General features: G+C 44.2%; 1 protein-coding gene across 1 annotated transcript in view; it reads left to right on the forward strand.

Moving 5' to 3' along the window:
- Positions 1-18930, forward strand: part of LOC138491540 (galactose-3-O-sulfotransferase 2-like) — a 470736-nt gene that overhangs the window by 351283 nt on the left and 100523 nt on the right. Inside the window, exon 3 of the mRNA XM_069618091.1 lies at positions 13367-13465. Within this exon, the coding sequence (XP_069474192.1) occupies positions 13367-13465 (99 nt within the window). The remainder of the gene's footprint in view (positions 1-13366; positions 13466-18930) is intronic.

Genomic DNA, 18930 nt, shown 5'->3' on the forward strand with positions numbered 1-18930 from the left:
ATAAAAGGGACAGTTAGTGTGCATCGTGAAGCAGGCTACAAGCGCTTACTTACGTGCTTCCAGGCGCTTCTATTCCTCACGCGGGTTCGATCCTCAACTCTCATCAGCCCGCCATCCGCCATCGCCGGAACCCTGCAAAACAAGAGATATCATTACAAAAGACTTTTAAGACATTTGAAGTTCCCAGAACTTACCGTTCGTGCAGTTAACGACGGACAGCAGTCCTCTGAGGTCAAGAGGCCTGCACCCTTATCCAGTGAAGAAACTGGTTACGGCACCCTGCCCCGAGGCAGATGGAGAGATCGGCGTTCACTTACCTAAGGTGAGGGTGTTAACCTTTGGGGTTCTACAGGAGAAGAGAAAGGGAAGAGGAGAGAGGCACCCAATAACCCCAGTTCATTAATCCCATATTTTCTAACTGCAGACATCTTACTCTTCGAGTCAGACATACAGTGCACAGAGGTCCAGCCCAAAGAGCCAACCGTGTGTTACACATCACCTTTGAAGATACGGCATTCACCCAGTCAAGACCGGGGCCTCTGCGGGAATCAGGTGAGCGTTACAACTGGACGATGGGCCACAGTTTCTTAATGATCCCTCTCAGTTGTGATGTGTTGGCATTAAAGGTAGTAACGTATGCCAAAGAGTCTTCAGTATTGGGGTTGCGAGTTTTAGGGACCAGTAGTACTTCTCTCGGAGTGTAGAGTGCTCTTTTCTTGGTATCCTTAAGTAGTTTTTGGGGTAGCCTCTATCTGCAAGTTTGTGTTGAAGCTCTGAGGCATGGGTTTTAAAATCCTTTGTGTCTGTGCAGTTACGCCTAATTCTTAAGAATTTTCCGTAGGGTAGGTTATCTCGGAGGTTCTTAGGGTGGTTACTCCTGTAGTGCAGAGTGGTGTTGCGATCCGTTTTTTTTTTTATAGATGGAACATGTCAATTTTCCCTCTGAAGCCAGTATGTTTAGATCTAAGAAGTTGACTTTCTCATTGTTGTGGCTCATTGTGAATTGGATTTCTTGAGTTTGATTTTTAGTCCAGATTAAAAAGTTGTCCAGTTCTTGTTTGTTTCCATGCCAGATGAAGATGACGTCATCAATGTATCGGTACCAGAGGCGGATGTTATTATGAAATGGATTGGCCTCGCTAAGTATGAAGGTTTTTTCATATTCTGCCATAAAGATTATAGCTAGGCTGGGTGCATATGCTGCGCCCATAGCCGTGCCGCAGGTTTGTTGGTAGAAAGTGTCATTGAATGAGAAGCAATTGTTAGTCAGAGCAAAGTCCATAAGTTCAGATATGAAATTGGCCGGTACCCTTCTCTGGGTCATTTGTACGGCTAGGTGTTGTCTGATGCATTCCACTGCTTGTTCCTGTGGGATGCTGGTATACAGGCTCTTGATATCCATAGTAACAATTTCTTCATTGGTGGGGTCAAAGGGCTGATTTTCAAAAATATTGATGGTTGCCAATGTATCCTTAAGATATGTCGGTGTCTTCTGGCATAATGGTTTCAGAAAGAAATTGATGAATTTGCATAAGGGCTCTAATATAGAGCCACACCCTGAAACGATGGGTCTCTCTGGAGGTAAGGTCATATTCTTGTGGATTTTGGGCAGTGCGTAGAATGCTGGGATCCTGCCCTCCGTTGTGTTGAAGAATGTCTCTTCTTTATCTGTGATCCAGTTTCTTTCCACTGCAAATTTCGTCATTGCTTATATTTTGGATTTCAACGTGTTGGTGGGATCTTTTTTTACTTTTTTGTAATTGTTGTCTTCATTTAGTAGGGTCATAACCATCATCGTGTATTGTTGTTTACTTTGTATAACAATGCCTCCTCCCTTATCTGCCATTTTGATGACGATGTCTGAGTTGTTTGATAAGGATTTGAGGGCTTTGTGTTTCCCAGCGGTTAGGTTGTTCCTCTGGTGATTTTTGGTGGTTTTAAGTTTTTTAATTTCTTGTCTGAGACATTTCTCAAACACAAGAAACGAAGAGGGTATGTCACTATCTTTAGGGTAGAAATCACTTTTAGGTCTGAGTCCTGTGTCCTCTGTTTCCAAAGGACAGTCTTTGTCCTTGAAGAAAATGTTTCTTCTGATTGAGCGAAGAAAGGTAGAAAGTTCTCCATCCAATTGAAACCAATCGGTAGTATTAGTGGGTACAAAGGATAGGCCTTTTGCCAGAAGGGAGGTTTCTTCTGTGGATAGTTGTGTACCTGAGAGGTTGAAGACCGGGATTATATCTGGCGTCTTCTGTTGCCCCTGCGTCTCCTGCCTGGTTCTCCCCATTGGGGGTAGTTGTAGAATGGCATCTGTGGTTGTGGGAGAGGACCCCAGAATCCGCATTTGGGGCCCTCTTGCCTTAAAAAAGGCATCATGGGTGGTGGTTGAAATTGGCCATAGTTGGGATTCATGCCTCTGGGATTGCTTTGGTCTCCTGATGAAGAACCTGAGCTCGAGTTGTCTGAGCCTGATAAAGATACACCCTTCCGTCGGTTCCTATTCATACCTCCCTGCCTGGCCATTCTTTCCTTTTCCTTGATATCTTTATAGTCTGGTGCAAGGTAGGGATACACATTTTCCAACTTGAAATTTTTGATGTCCTTAGCCAGTTTCTTATGTTTCCTTTCCAGTGTTAGTGCTGAGAAGGTTTCAAGGGTAACATCAATTTCTTTGAGTTTTTCCCTTGCGTTAGTGATGGTGTCATCGTTTAAGAACTTTGTTTCCTCGTTCTTCAAATCCCCCAACATTTTGGTATGGATCCTTTTGGCTGTAGTTATGGTCAGTGCCATCAAGTCTCTACTGCATTTTGTGGCAATTTTGCTGAAATCTTCCATATAAGCCCTGTCATCTAAGAAAAGTGCTGGTTCATTGCGTATTTGTAGGCCTAGGGGTACCATATTTGCCCGTAGATATTCCCGCAAAAAATGTCCATGGACCTCTATCCTAAAGCATTGTTTTTTTTAAATTGAGAAGGTCTTCACCTGTGGCAGTAGAGTCCAGATTCGCTTGAGCCCCTTCCATGTTGAAGAGTGTGGGGCCCTGAATCATGTCGTTAATTTGCTCCTCCGAGAAGCTAAGTATGTGTTCCATAATGGTGGAAGAGAAAAGCAAAGCAGGGGTAATGGCCGGGGGGTGGTGGGGGGAAGAAAACCCCCTATGTGGGTAGTTGGAGATGTGAAAAAGGATGGGGATCTAACGGGTAAAGAAAAGAGAGAAATTTCACATTAGTGCATGGGTGAATCCAATTTAGGATCCCTATTATAGCAGCGCTATATCTACAATATTTGTAATATGAGGGATAGCCTATTGTCGGGCAGGACGTGAAGGCTAGATAGATATTTTGTACAGGGGGGTTGTTCTGACCTCCAACATTTGTACTACATTGAATTATTGTAGTGACAGTTTGAACACATCTCCATATTGAAGTTTAATACATCTATATAAGTATGTATCATTGGAGGAAAGTACAAATCCAAGTCCTGGAGAGAAAACGGTTTCGATGACCTTTATTAATTAGGTTGCAAGTTTCAAACATTGGAGACTCAATATAAATACCAAAAATTGAACATGAAAATAATTTTTAAAACATGAAACAAAAATAGAATAAACCTTGTCACCCACTTGGTGAGTTATCTAGAACAAGAGTACATGTATTTAAAATATTAAGTACATATTTAAATAACAAAACATGTCCAGTGGTGACAGGTAGTCACTCAATTCAGCCTGTTTAGTCCGTACAGTGCAGCATTCAAAGGTGACTTTTTAGAAATGTACCAACAGTTCATACAGGCAGTACATTTACAAGATGAGTATAGTGTGTTACCTACACACGACTATACTAGTGCTGTGTTGTATTGTCGAGTTGCCAAGTATTGCATCATATTGGTCAACCTATTGGGATATTGTTCTAGTCACCCACAACATTTACACAGCATCTTCATCGCAGCACATTTCTGTACACCAACAGGAGACCTACAATTTACAGAATCATTGGTTCAAAAGTAGAAATATCACGAAGAGCCCCCATACTGTCAACATTTTTGTTTTCTTCTTTTGTTTTTCCCATTTGTAGTTACATATTCTCAACTTTGTGCCCCAAGTTTGGAAGAAGCTTGCTTATTGTCTGCTTTAAATGACAACAACAGTTGGGTTTCTCACAATGTTTCCCAGTTGTCTTCCCTGCCCTAGATCTTTGCATAGCAATATCGTCAAGGCTAAGTTGCTTCCCATGTGGCTTCTCCACCCTATCCAATTTTGCTGTGTAAAGGTGACCTACAATCACTCCGGTTGTAATCGGCTATGAGAAGTACTGATGGTCACCTCCCTATTGGAGATCACCAATATTGGGATTGTTACAAAAATACCTAAGTAAAGGCAAATTTAAAGTCTTAAACTTCATACAAGGATATAAACTATATCAACTCTTATGTGTTGTTCTCCCATTGAAGCTCTCAGTAAGAGCAACTGAAGATGCAAACGACTTCCCTCTTCAATCCAGGCCAATATGGTAGCTACTGGCAGGCCCCTTCGGAGCTCACCCAGTACAGCTGGGTTGCCATTGGCCCATGAAATAAAGCACATTATGTTCCCCCTGGTCCCAGCTCTAGCCCTAGTGGATGCCACAGCGCTGCATGGCCAATCCTCCTCCTCCTCCCGTGAGCCACATAGCATCATCACCTCAGCACATCCATCAGCCACAAACAACCCTGTTCTTAGATAGAAAACTCGTCAAGTTTACCGGGAGCACTACCCATGTTTCACCAGGACAGTCTAGTTCAGATGCATTCACCTACTTCAGTGCCATCAATAAATAATCTGGATCCTTCCAGCATGTGTAACTGTCCTCTCCCTCATTCTGATATGGTCCAAGATTGAGTGTGAAAGTGCCCAACTGATTGTGAGTCTCCAGAGTCTGGCATTCTTTCACCATCATTCTGATATGTCCCTGCGCCTCTGAAACAGATCATTCATTCATTGCATGTGTGTGAAAGGCACTGGAAATCAAGATTGCCTTTTGGCACATGCACCTGGTGAGTCATGCATGATCTCAGCTGTGTGTGCATACGCATGGCAGACATCTACAATAGTGCTGCCACAGAAAACATGGTGGCCATAACGGCATTATTAAGTTCAGACTTTACCTGCTTTTTTGTTGTGCAGGATAAGTGGGGAATGTCTGCAGAAATCATGCACATGTATGAGAATCAGAATACTGCGCGGAAGGGCCCAGCATGAGCAGTTTCTGCACTGTACAGAAACCCACCGTGGAAACTGTGGCACAGAGTGCTGCCACTGCAAGGTAACTGCTGTACTGGACCCTGGATCCAACCAAATGACATGACGACTCTGATGGGTAATTATTAGCATCACATTGCCCAGATGTGGTGCGCCTGCACATACTGTCCAAGCATTCCTCTTCACTAACTAATAGGCCATTTGCCTGCTGGTGATCATGTATCAGCAAGATTCTGTTTCTCTCAGTAGCAGCAACACACTGCTCAGCTAATGCCCCCTGCTTTGTAAAACTACTTGGAACTGGCTTGATCACACACCAGAGATGTATCACCTATATGTAGCCCGTGGCCCAAATTGAACAGGATAGAGAGGGTTACATGCTTGTCCCCTGAGGGAAATAAAGAAACAGTCACCAGGGTGTAGGGAACACATATTTTGTTTAATGTGTATGCAGTGTTTGTGTGGTTACTGGGCTTACCTGTACTGAACCATCCAGCCCACCAAGGGGTCGGATCAAAAATGGAAAGAATAAAAAAAAAAGTTTAAAAAATGTTTTCAAAAAAGGGACAGAGCTCCACAGAAATAATACAGTTGTAGAGAGAGAAGGGAGAAGGCAGAGAAGCCAGCAGCTCTCTCAGGGGCCTTGAGGAAACCCAGGCAACAACTGTGGTGTGTCCCACCACCTACCTCAGGCCCGGGCTGCATACCTGAGGGCTGTCTGCTCGGCCAGGAGCCAGACCGGACAGACCTGGACTGCATGCTAGGAGCAAAATGGGGTGAAGATAACAGCAGCCGAGACCGGGCCGTATGTGTGGGGCAGCCCCAACTTTGTGACCCGACATAGACCCCTGTCTGAGGCGGACCCAGAGGGTGAATCCTCCTGAGATGTGTATGCCAGGTGCAGCCCGGGAAGTGAAAATGATGTGGAAGCAGTGGTAGAAATCAGCCCTGCCACATTGTGCGGAGCGGTGGAGGAAGGCAAAGTCTCAGGTCTCTTCGTCCTCGGCGCCTGAGTAGAGAAATGTCCCACCCACACAGTCTGCACAGGGCATTGTGAAGGCGGATGGAGCTCCAGCACGATGGCTGGAGCTCAAGGAAGACACGTGGTCCCACCCCTGCACCCTAAAGGTTCTATTGGGAGAGCGCGAAGGCCATGAAGAAGACATGTTGGAAGGTGGCTGTGAGTCATGGCGGTGTCCCCATAGCAACGAGAATGCCTCCTAAAGAATGAAACGTGCAGGGGTACAGTTGTGACAACTGGCAGCCCCCCAGGGCATGGTGCTGCCCAGGAAGCTTTGAGAAGGCCATGGTGTTACCGTGGTGATGATGGTGGCTCCCGAGGACATGGGGCCACTGTAAAGAAAATACTGGATGCTGCGGGGTGCAGAGGTGCGAGGTGGCCCCACAAGGTGGATGGGGCCAACTGAAAAGACAAATTGAGGTGCAGGCATGCATTGAGATGAGGTGGCCCCATATGGCAGACGGGTAGCATGTAAAAATATAATTTTGAAAAAGATTGATTTAGAAAGATGGCTCTGTGACCGCACAGAGCGGTCTTTCTAAATCGAACTATCATGCCCCTGTCGCACAAGAGGGCGCGCAGGGGCTGACAAGCGCAGTCAGGAGAGGAAATGAGCATCGAAGACAGTGAGTTGTGTGTGTGTGTGTGTGTGTGGCGAGAAAGTGTGTGCTCGGCCGTTAAGGGGGTGGGGAAATGGGGGGTTTAGGGGTTAATCCCCATTAACAGGAGAGCGAGAGGGTGGGGGTGGGTTCTGGATCGCCTTCCGAGTGGGGGTGGCAGAATATGTGATATTTCGACATTTTAAAGGCTTTGAAATGCAGAGGTATCACATAGAACTCAAATGGGCCACCCGGAAGAACAACAGGTGCGGGGGACCCACCGACTGGGGGAGGAACAGCCCGTTTTCCATCAGGGAGACTGACCCCAAAGCACCAGAAATAGCACCCCACAAGTAGTGAAAAGGGGTGGCTGATGGCAGGGCCATTTTGCCGTTGTCTTTTAGGTCCTCAATTTGGGTTTTGAGATCTAATAAGGCTGTTTCTGTCCCATGCTTAGGACGGAAGCCAGAGTGTCTTGTGCCAAGCAGATTGTTGTTTTCTAAGTATTTTTGAATCTGTAAATACGCTGCCCTGTCCAACATTTTCAATAAAAATGGCACTGTGGTGATCGGCCTATCATTAGTGGGGATACTCGGGTCCAGCAAGGGTTTTTTGAGCAATGGGATGACCCATGAGTCCTTGAGGTTGTCAGGAACAATACCCGAATGAAATGAGGAATTGATAAAGGAGGTGATGAAAGGGGCAAGTTCATGGGCAGATTCCTTGAAGATAGGAGCGGGACAGGAGTCTCCTTGACAGTTGGAGGGTTTCAATTTACTAATAATGCTTTCTACCTCAGTGATGGTAAGGGGCGCAAAGCTAAAGGGAGTGTGCATGAATAGGGGGTTTTTAGGATTATTAGTCAAAGGTTTAGTTTTGCTTCGTATTAATTTTAGACTGTAGAGTGTATATTTTAGTGAGGAGCGCTTTTTGAATGTTTTCGCACCAAGTGCTGTTCTTATTACAAACATCGGGGGTGGAAGAGGGGGATTCTAATTCTTTAGGAATTTTGAATAGCTCCTTCGTATTAGATTCGGCCTGTGAGATGCGTAGGTTATACGTCTCTTTTTTGGCTTGTATAATTGCTTCTATGTAATTAAGAGTTGCTAGGATGAGGTTGTCTTTGTTAGTCTCAGAAAAAAGGCTTTTCCAGAGTGCTTCGGCATTCCGCTTTTCTTTGCGTAGTGTTCTAAGATATGGAGTGAACCAGGAATTGAGGTGGGCACGCTGTTTGGGTTTCCTAGTTTTAAGAGGTGCTATGGTGTTGATGGCTTTGAGTAAAGTTTGGTTGAAGATGTCCACCAAGACCATTGGGTTGTCAGGTGAGAGAGCCTGATTATTGAGTATAGGCAGGATGAGAGGGAGAAGTTTGTCCTTGGTAATGTCCTTTTTGTTTCTCGTAGGGGTGGATGGCGCAATAATAGGTTTGGTGCGAGGATCATTGGCTGGTATGTTGAAGATGATGATGTGGTGGTCTGACCAGGCACAGGGGTCGTTAGAGATGATATGCGTGTTACAGTTTAAGTCAGCAATCCAATCGAGTGTCCTCCCTTTGGAGGGGGTAGGTTCGAGAATGCGATGAGAGAAGCCTAGATTTGAAATATTACTGGCGATCTCACCGGCATGTCAGTCATTGGGATCTAACAAACCGAGATTAAGGTCACCAAGAAGTACAACTTGGGAGTTAGGTTTGGTGTTGTCAGCCAGAATGGTTGAGATGTCATTCGAAAAGGTAGTGAGTGGGCCTGGAGGTCTGTATATGAGGTGCATAGTGGCTGTACTGTTGTGAGATAAAGAGAGTTTGACTGATAGGGACTCAGCCGAGCTGAATTGTGTATTGGGAATCTGTCTTATATTGATGTCATCTTTGTGGATAAATGCGACTCCACCTCCTTTGGAGAGATTGGAATTGCGGTCATTTCTGATAATGGAGTATCCATTAGGGATGGAAAGTGCCAGTAAGGGACCTGAGGCTGCGTGTAGCCACGTTTCCGTGATAGCAATAAAATCGAGGTTTTGTGTGGTGATGAGATCTGCGATGTCAAGGGCATGGGCCGGGAGTGATCTAGCATTGATAAGAGCACCCTTCATCTCATTTTTAGGTGGTGTCTTAGGGTTGTCTGGTTGTACCTGGGCAGATTGTATTTGGGTGGTATTTGAGTGCGTGTGTGTGGTAGGCTGGAGTTTGGGTTCGTGAAGGAATCTAGTTCTTAATCTGATATTTCTCAGATGTAGTGGGCAAGGTTGATTGGGTGTAGGTTTGGTAGCAAAATGTTGGAGCCATAAGGCAGGAGAGTTGAGATAAGGATTAGTGTCATGCAGAAGGTTAGGCTTATAGGTGTAGCAACGTTCTGGTGTAGGAAGTGATATGAGTGCGATGGTGTGGTGAGTCAGTAGCTTGGTAGCCTGGTTCAGTGCTGGAGACATGGTAGAGATATGCTCAGTGTAGGTCTTGGTTGTGGTGTAAGGTGGTGACGGGTGGGATCAAATCAAAGGAGTATCCGGGGCCCACAGTGCAGTGAGATGGCAGATAGTATAAAGGTGCAGCAGCATAGCGGTGTCTAGGTGTGAAGAGGGTGGCTAATCAAGTGGAATAGTCAGATACTGTGCATTCTGTGCTAAATGTAGCAATCTAGTATAAAGTTACCTAGAGCTAGGTACAGCAGACACAGGTCGCAGCATAAGGTCGGGGTAAATCAGACAGAGTGGGCCACCTAGGGCTATAACAATAGATCTTAGAGAGCAGCGTAGGTTAGATGCAATAATCCCATATGGAGCCACCTAGGGCTAAGTACAGCAGACACAGGTAGCAGCATAAGGTCAGGGTAAATCAGACAGAGTGGGCCACCTAGGGCTATACCAATAGATATTAGAGAGCAGCGTAGGCTAGATGCAATAATCCCATATGGAGCCACCTAGGGCTAAGTACAGCAGACACAGGTAGCCGCATAAGGTCAGGCTAAATCAAACAGAGTGGGCCACCTAGGGCTATAACAATAGATCTTAGAGAGCAGCGTAGGCTAGATGCAATAATCCCATATGGAGCCACCTAGGGCTAAGTACAGCAGACACAGGTAGCAGCATAAGGTCAGGGTAAATCAGAGTGGGCCACCTAGGGCTATAACAATAAATCTTAGAGCGCAGTGTAGGCTGGATGCAATGATCCAATATGGAGCCACCTAGGGCTAGATGCAGCAACAACAGGTATCAGCATAGGTACAAGCATCAGACAAATTTGGTTACGGAGGTGTAGCACAATGCCAGGCATACAGTGTGATTTCTAGATCGCTAGATAGGACTATTTAGGGTCACAGTGGATCTGAGAAGCAAAAGCCAGTTGACAAACAAAATCAGCGTATAGCAGTCAGGCAGCAAAGCGTTATTCAAAGGCATGGCTATGCTTAGGTGTACAATTAAGAAGACCAATATAATGTGGGCGTGTCATGGCCCAAGCTAATAAAAGGGAGCCCTGCAGGCACGTGCAACAAAACGGCTGCAGACTCCGAAATGGAATGACCTGAGTCGGTGTCTCATTCAGGCCTGCAGGCCCACCCTGTGTAAGCAGGGCCTGCAGGCCAGGTTGCCATGGGACCCCTTGCCAGCAAGTCAGCCATGGTCTGCATGTGCGGGTAAGGCTTACCCTGCACCTCCAAGACCGGGTGTGCCCCTGCTTTTCCCTCAAAGCACTGGGCCTCCAAGGTGCTGCTGTCCCAATGCATCTCAGGTGCTGGTGCAATTTCCATGACCAGCCCCCCTTCTCCCCATAACACTGCCTATGCACAAGCCACAGGACGGCTTATACGACCTCCAATAGAGGAAATGGGTTTTGAACAGTATCGGCCTGCACCAATATATCCGTTACGGGTGGACTCACCATGTGTGGGCTGGTCCTTACTTACCTATTTGAAAATTGCACTTTGTCTCCGGAAACGACTGTTAGGTACTTTATCCTAAAAATGAGTTTCATGAACACTTTTTATTAATTGTATCTGTGAATTTTCCCAGGAGCTATTTTTGATCAGGTTTGCAAGATCATATGTTTTATTGTGCTACAATTGGTGTGTATTTTTGTATTTGTATTGTTGTTATGGATTGTTTTTATGCACATCCGAAATAAACATGATGATGAAAATATTACTCAGTGTTGCCAATTGCACAAGCTGTATGAAACTATATATTTTTCAAATTATGATTTGTGTGAGGAGCAGATTTATATTCCCTCAGACAACATCATGATCGATATGATATGATATGATTGTCAACTTATTTTGAGAAGCATCCTTACATGGCGCCATCTACATGTGGCAAAGGGTACAACTGTTATGTGCTTGCAATATGGCCAATAAGTGGACAGTAGGTTCGGTGTCTCGACAGTTTTAATTGCAGGTGGTGTGGCGATTCATTTATTTTTGCAAATTTAAAGGATGTCACATGACACAACGGATTTCCTGCCAGTCACAGAGATAGAAATGGGCCTTATCTTCCATCTGTTCTGACACCCCACCCATTGCCCAATGGCACAAGTAACAAAGTACATGATTACACTTATTCTAAACAAAAGTGACGGGCTAATTCTGTGTTAACATGTATGACAAACGGTACCATGTATTGTCTGTAATATTGTTTTTTGTAATGATACCCCGCCCAATATATTGTCAGAGTCAACATCTGCTGCGTATGCTGGCGCTTTTTATCAGTTAAGGGTAGAGAGTGTTTTCCTTTCCCTGAATCTGCCTGTGTGTGCTCGCAACCATCCATCTCATCTGTTCCTTCGATAATGTGAATGCTGAAAACAGGGCCCCATTTCGAGTTTAAATTATTTATTGTGTTATTGTTACTCCCGATTGTGTAATTTCATTGGAATTTATTGGGGAGCAGTGATATACTACTGCATGCAGAAATTATACATGCAGCATTGCCCCACTTTTTGTTGAGATTAAACATTCAACAAAAAAGCAGATGGACTAATTGGTTTAGAGTTTTAAACCCATAACTGGTCGAATCCGTGAAACAGGCAGTATTTCGGAATGCCACATCTTTTATAATCACGGCTGAACGTGTAATAAAGCCCAATATCTTTTATTTAGTTTTCAGCTTGTGATGCACCTCTGCCATCCTCTGTGCCACCACATTTTCCCTTGCTTCTCCTCTGCAGTGCCTTAAATCGGTTATATATTTGCTCTTCTATAATGTGTTCCACTCTCTCCTCTGCAGCGCCTTGGGATCAACCTTCTGTACCCCTGCCCTATTCTCAATTGCCCACCTGATCTTCTATGACACCACAGCTCTAGGGCCAGGCAATGGTTTAATTGAGTGATGTATAGATAACTCTAATAACTCCATCCATCGCCATTTTCCTGACTATGACCTCTGTAATCAGCATCCACGTTTCCCTCCTATTTCATTAGCCACTGCCTTTTTCAACTGCATCAGCATTACTTCCCCTGCCCGCCCATATGCTCTACATTTCTCTGGATATGTGCCTGTGCCTCTGATCCTGTACAACCTCCACCATTAACCCCGAAACCTGCCAGGTCCTCCACCCACAAGATGTAACCCCACCCCCACAGATACCTGAACAACTTATAGTGCAAGGACTGAGTGGGAACTACAAATGGCTTATTTATGGGTTGGTCACTTGTTAGGCATTTATACAATTAGCAAAACTGTTTCAAAGCGCCCTCAGGGTAACAGGGTGGGGACAGGGGAAGGTAGACAATTAATTACAACAAAGATAAATAATTGAATTACTAGTACAAACAAATCTTGAGAAAAACAGGGAGGGGAGACAAACCTACTATGCCTTGTGAGTGTTCGGAATCTGCAAGTGCAGAGGTGGTGCTATTGCTAGTGGTGGTGCAACGAGTATGGCAAGGATAGAATGACGGTTAAGCATGAATCTCCTCGGAATGCTGGACAACATTCCTATATGGAAAAGCCAAATCTTGACTTGACATTGTGGAGATCACGCCCTGTTCACCCAGGAGTTGGAGAAACAAATCAAACATTAATGATGTATCTTACTCTGTGCTGTGCTAATTCCATACCCTCCTCCCCACGATCCCCCTCAACCACCTGGTTTATTAGTTCACTAATTACTTGTTATCACAGTTAAAGCACCCTGTGATGGGAATGTTTGTCATGCTGCTACTAGTCAGGTGTACATTGTTTCTAACAAAAGCTACATGTTCCTGTCTCTCTACCTCAAATAAATATAAATAAAATGAAAATAATGAATGGCTGGACATTCTCTGGAAGATACCAAGCATTGAGTGGGTATGGTATCAGATCTACACTCTCACATGGGAAAATACCCAAATAGACATTCATCACGACAAGGATAAGACACATTGGCATTGTTAGGGAAGCTCGCTTGTCACACATGCTGCTGTTCATGTTTAGCTTCAAGAGGCTTCCATTACAGAATGAAATATCACCAATGCACAATGCATCTGTCAAATAGAACACGGTGGGCATGCTTGTGACATACTCTCCATTATTATACTCTTTCAGGGTTCCTGGGCTCCTTCTTTACGTACTCTGCACCCTGCTGGGATTTACACTGAGAGAGCAGCTCTTTCTTCTGGATGGACTTTACCAGAGATACGTCAGGTGAAGACTTTTCTTTGTACTATGAGAAAGGTGGTGGGCCTTCAGTCTTCTTCCAACATTCCTTACTATGTAATTGACTATGTAACGGTCTGTGATATAACTCGACCTTTACATGTTAGGAATGACAAACACTGGTATGTCATTTTATTCCTTCATTTCATTTGTGAAATTGTTTTTGTGGTGCCTCTTTTCAAGATGCCGTTTTTACATCACGTAACATATATATATATATATATATATATATATATATATATACGCCACCTTAAAGGATCTTATCCCTCATTCTTAAAAAAAATCGTTTTTTAGAAAGGTCTTCCTAATTGCTGTATAATAAAGGCAAAACACTATAAAGTGCACAAACTCTTCACAAGACATATCTTCATATGAACAACTTTCCTGTTTTCTCCCATCGTGCCACATGCACTCCCAAAGGCAAACATTGTGCCCTTATTTAAAAAAATCAATGCTCTTTGTTGAGGCGTATGAAACCAATTCAAATAAGGCGTGTTGCCATAAGATAACTTTACAGGTAAATAAGAAACAGTACTTTTACTCCTTTCAAAAGTATCAACATTATGTTGTTGTATAGGGGTGTCGACCCCTCCCCCCTCAACTGAGAACTGAGTACAGATAACATGATAGGCAGATCAATGGTTCCAGTATTGCAGAAATTAGGAATATAGCGCCTTTTTCTAAGATAAAAGGTATACATGACTCTGTGCACATTTGGGTTAGAATGGGTGCTTTAAACATCGCACAAATATCATAAGTGTATAAGGATATATCATGAATAAGGGATACAAAGTGAGAAGTGCTTAAATTAATAAATAATGGGTCTCTGAAGGATTAATACAGTGGGAAACAGAGATAGATTTCAAAATGGATACCTAAATCACAAAATGGTGTCTAGTGTTAAGGGCAGGTGTTGAAGCCCTGACTAATGCTGATAAGCAACAGAGACATACACATGAAATGGTCTCCGGCAGCATCTAGCAGTGAAATAATTAAGTCTTGGAGGTAAAATTTGAAGCTTGGCAGGAAAAGCAGACAAGATTAATGATGAAGTCCGATAAAGGCAAGGGAAACTTGGATACATTTATCTATGTTGATAATCAGAACTGTATACTGTGCTTTCTGTAGACCAATTTGACAAGACCAGCTGCATTACTTGGCATCATGTAATTGAGCTTATTTGTTTCTCTGCGGTATTAAGTGCTAACCTAACTGACTTGGCAGGACCTCGAAAAGTAGATTAGAATTGACAGTGAAGTGATTAAAATTGTACTTGGCAGAAGTTGAAGAATGTTATAATTGTGTTCAGCCGGGTCTAAAATAAGCTTATCAGTCTGTGCGTCAGACAAAAATTGTTAATGCCAAGTATGACTAATTTGAGCTGGGTGTACAAAAGACTATAAAAGCAGGAGAGTCATAATGTCTTTGAGAGTGTGTCTAAAGCGTGTCTTGAACATACATCCAATAAAGACTGCTACGATACTCATCCAGGTGCCTGCATTTTCATTGTGTCTGTGTCTCTGAGCCAGAATTCATGGATGCCAGAAAGGTAGATGGGAAGAGATCCCCCTTTTCACTTGGCACTCAACTAAGGGGACCTAAAGTCTTTCATAAAGACTCAGGGACAAAGACCCAGGCTTCATGTTAATGTGCTGACAGACATGGGAGATGCCTGAAAGAACAGACAAGGTGAGTGGCAAAACTGCAGTATGCTCTCATTTCTGTCAGGGGAGTCTCCCCATGACCGTCAGCGTGGCACACTTGGCATATGTGAATTATGGTATGAATTATGAGGGACAGAGGCAAAGGAAAATTAAACTAGTTTATGTATATATTAAGGTGTTGTAGTCATTTAAAAGTAACTAAAGTAACAGGAAATTGTATATAGAGATAAAGAGAGCTAGCGCCCGAGAGTCCTAACCCAAGGGGTTTTAGAAGAGGTTGTCTCACACTCCAGTCCGAGTAAACTAGGATACGTGCATGGCAGGTCTGCATAAGGAGTCGAGCTAAACTCTGTGATCAGAGTATTGATTAGGGGCAAGGAGAATAAAGGGTGAGAATACCTGTTGAGTTTTTGTTTAGACCACAGATACCTATGGATGAAGAGGGTGGAAAGACTATCCCTCTAGAATTAGAAGCAGCCATAGTAGAAAGGGAAATGGAGATGCTCGAAGGAACGGATGATGAGGGTAGACCATGAAGAACAGTGATAGCTCTTGAAGAAGAGTATAGGTTGACTGACATTACTGGCACCTGTAAAGACCGGAGGGGGGTGTTTGTACTTCTGCTCTCTATATGGTAGAGGAGAGACACAGAGGACCCCAGCCAAGATTCTCTATTATTGGTAACGTAGCCGAGCAATCAAGGCCTAGCTTCTCAGGAGTTGATGCAGGCTGGTTCTTAAGTACAGTGTAGTCCCCAAGCCCCCATAAAGGAATGTCCACACACTGGTTAAAACACAGTCTTTATATAATTAATATTCAAGGTTATGTACACTATCACAATAACTCACTTTGTGCTCAGAAAATCAACAATGGTAAATATATACAGTTCTAAAGTGGTACCACAAATATTATCAGACCTCATTAAAGTGCATCAACTATACTGTCAGAATGTCACACAGATCAAATAAAGAGGAAACCAGCAGTAGAGAGAGGAAGGAAAGCAAGATAGTTGAACAATTGGCAGAATACTGGCCCCGTACCACTAGACACAGTTCTGTGTGGAGATCCCCCCACCTGGGCAACCTGTAAAGCAAAGATGTATCACAAGCCCAGTCCATATATTGTTCTATGAGTCTTATTTCCCTCTACAATAGTTCTACAGCTCCAATGTACCTGGAATTGTAGCGTTTGTCGATGGGATATCGATGGCCCTTCTTGAGTGCCCTCCCTTTAAGGCAGGAGTCACGGGTCGTCGAACATCCGACCGAGAACAGGGTGAACTACGGCAGTGAACTGGCAGCTTCTTTCCTAGCGGTGCTCGTCGACGACGGAGCGTTGGCGTCCTGCAAGGAAGAGGCGTGCGGGGCACCTCGGTGACGATAGTACTGGACTGCAAAGAGATGATGAAGAACTGTGGCCCAGCAAGGGCGCCTTACCAGGTCATCTCTGGGTCAGTCCTTGGAGACACAGCAGCTTTCAGATCGACGAAGTAGAGCAACAGCAAGACTTCTCTTCTAGCAGGGTTTCAAGGTTATGCTTCAGTTTCAACTCCAGTTTCACTTCAGCTTCTGAATACGAATTCTAGCAGTGAGAGGCCCCCAGATATACTAGTTGATCTCCCATTCATCCTGCTGGGTCACACTCAGGCAACCAATCGGTCAGAAGGGCATTCATGCAGGCAGGCAGTCAATCAGGTGCATAGTGCATTCAGGCCATTCACTTCTCTCCAGACACTCACATGTTATGTGTATTGGGACAAGTGCCCAGCCATTCAACACTCCACACTGCATTCATACAAGTTTCGGGCAGGGCGGTCTCAGTCATTGTGTCAAACACCAGATAATAGACACCCACAACACAGAATGCATATTCGTCACACACTCCATTCACCCAGGTCCCACCCACAGGGTGTACCCACAACATACAGTCACTGGGAAGGCTCCCGCCAGTCTGGCCTGGACTTCACAACAACACCATATATGGAACTTCCACCCAACAGCCAGTCAGGGGGAAGGGACAGAGTCAGGGATTCCCAGGACTTTGGGAAAACAAGGTAACAGGCAATAGAAAGCAAGAAGCCATGGGGGCCATCTTGTTACGTATCAGGAATCAACTGATCCCAATGGCAGGGCCTGGGTATCCCAAAATGGAGGATACTCAGAGCACCTGTCAAATTCAGCATGGGGCTGCCACCAGCCCATACCCTGCTCTGTGGGCCACAGACAGGTGCCCAAAAACATACACTAGGGGTTGTACCCCCACCCATGGGTGCCATAAGGGTATCTCATGGGTCTTTTCACCAAACCAAAAGAGAGAGCTGCACCGCCAGGAGTCCCACATGAACTCCTGCAAGGAAAAACACCACAGAACACACGATAAAAAGCAGTAAAGGACAAGGATACAGAGGCCCTTTCCCTCCGATGCATTTCCAGCATCACAATGACGACATGTTTAGAGATGACCCTGCAGAGGATGAAGTAGTGCTCTTTATGAGCATCACATATTGGATTAGAATAGAGAAGAGGGAAGTGCCATAGCGAATGGCAAGAATGCGGCAGCACTCAGCATATTTTCAAGTAGCCTTGGAAAAGGTGTCAAGTGTCCTGTGGACCACAGGCCCTTATGACATGAGTCAATTGAAAGGAATAGGGGAACAAAATAAAGAGTACACCCATGTAAGGGATTATACATATGTGAAATATGATAGTTTGTGTTGTGATTAGACTAATTAATGTAAGATAATAACAAACAGTTAAAACTAAAAGCGCTGAAGTAAGAACTCCAAACCCCTAAGATTTACATCAATCCAGGGGGTGAAATAAATAATTAAAATAATAAATAAATAAAATTCATGAATGAATACATCAATGAATATTTAGCCACACTAGATTTGTTCTGGTTTGGCATCTGCTCCTTTTGAATGTAGCCTTTATAGAAGTTGTACTTATTTAGTTAAGGCTGCTTTTAAAAATATCCACACTAGAACCGTACTGATTTGGTGCCCGCTCCTTTTGAATTTAGCCACACTTGAATTACTAAATTAATCTCACTTGTTTTGAATTTAGCCACGCTAGAATTTAGCTGATTTTTTTGTTTAGATTTAGTTTAGACGTACTGCTCTGCAAACCAATACAACAGGACAAAATTGAACAGAGCCAATACAGAATGAAGAACTGATAATAAAACTACTCAACACCCAGAGATCACGGGAAACAAACTCTCATAAATAGCCTCATTGCCTCACACCCTCACATGCTACACAGGCCCAGAGGGCTAGTGGAACAACCCACCCACAAACTCACAAACCGCACACCCCTCACTAATCATACTACAAACACAACACCTGCAGACAGCAAAGAACTCAAACACTGGACACCACCCTTTCAGACACAACCAGCCCAGTGCAAATAAAGCACACCCAGAAATCTCACATGCACAGATGCCAGTACCTCCTGGTTCTGCATGCATCAACAGATGAGCACACATTTGATCCACTCCCTCACTAACCAACCCTACCTACTTCTTTTACAGCGCCACGTGAATGCCTCGAGACCATGCAAATGCCACCAGTGCGCGGTATACATCAATATAACATAACAAGTGCCAGATTTAACTACCTTTACTTAAGAGTGGTTATGGCGAGACAAATAGACCAACATACTGAAAAAAGTGTATTTTGTTCTGCACTGGAAGAAGACCTTGTCCATTCTATATTTCTCTGCCTGGTTTATACAAACATTAGAGCAAGACCGCTAAAACCTATTTTGAGGGATTTGGGTTTTGGACAAT

This window comes from Ambystoma mexicanum, chromosome 10 (assembly GCF_040938575.1).
Source record: "Ambystoma mexicanum isolate Mex_15411 chromosome 10, UKY_AmexF1_1, whole genome shotgun sequence".
Taxonomy (NCBI): Eukaryota; Metazoa; Chordata; class Amphibia; order Caudata; family Ambystomatidae; genus Ambystoma; species Ambystoma mexicanum.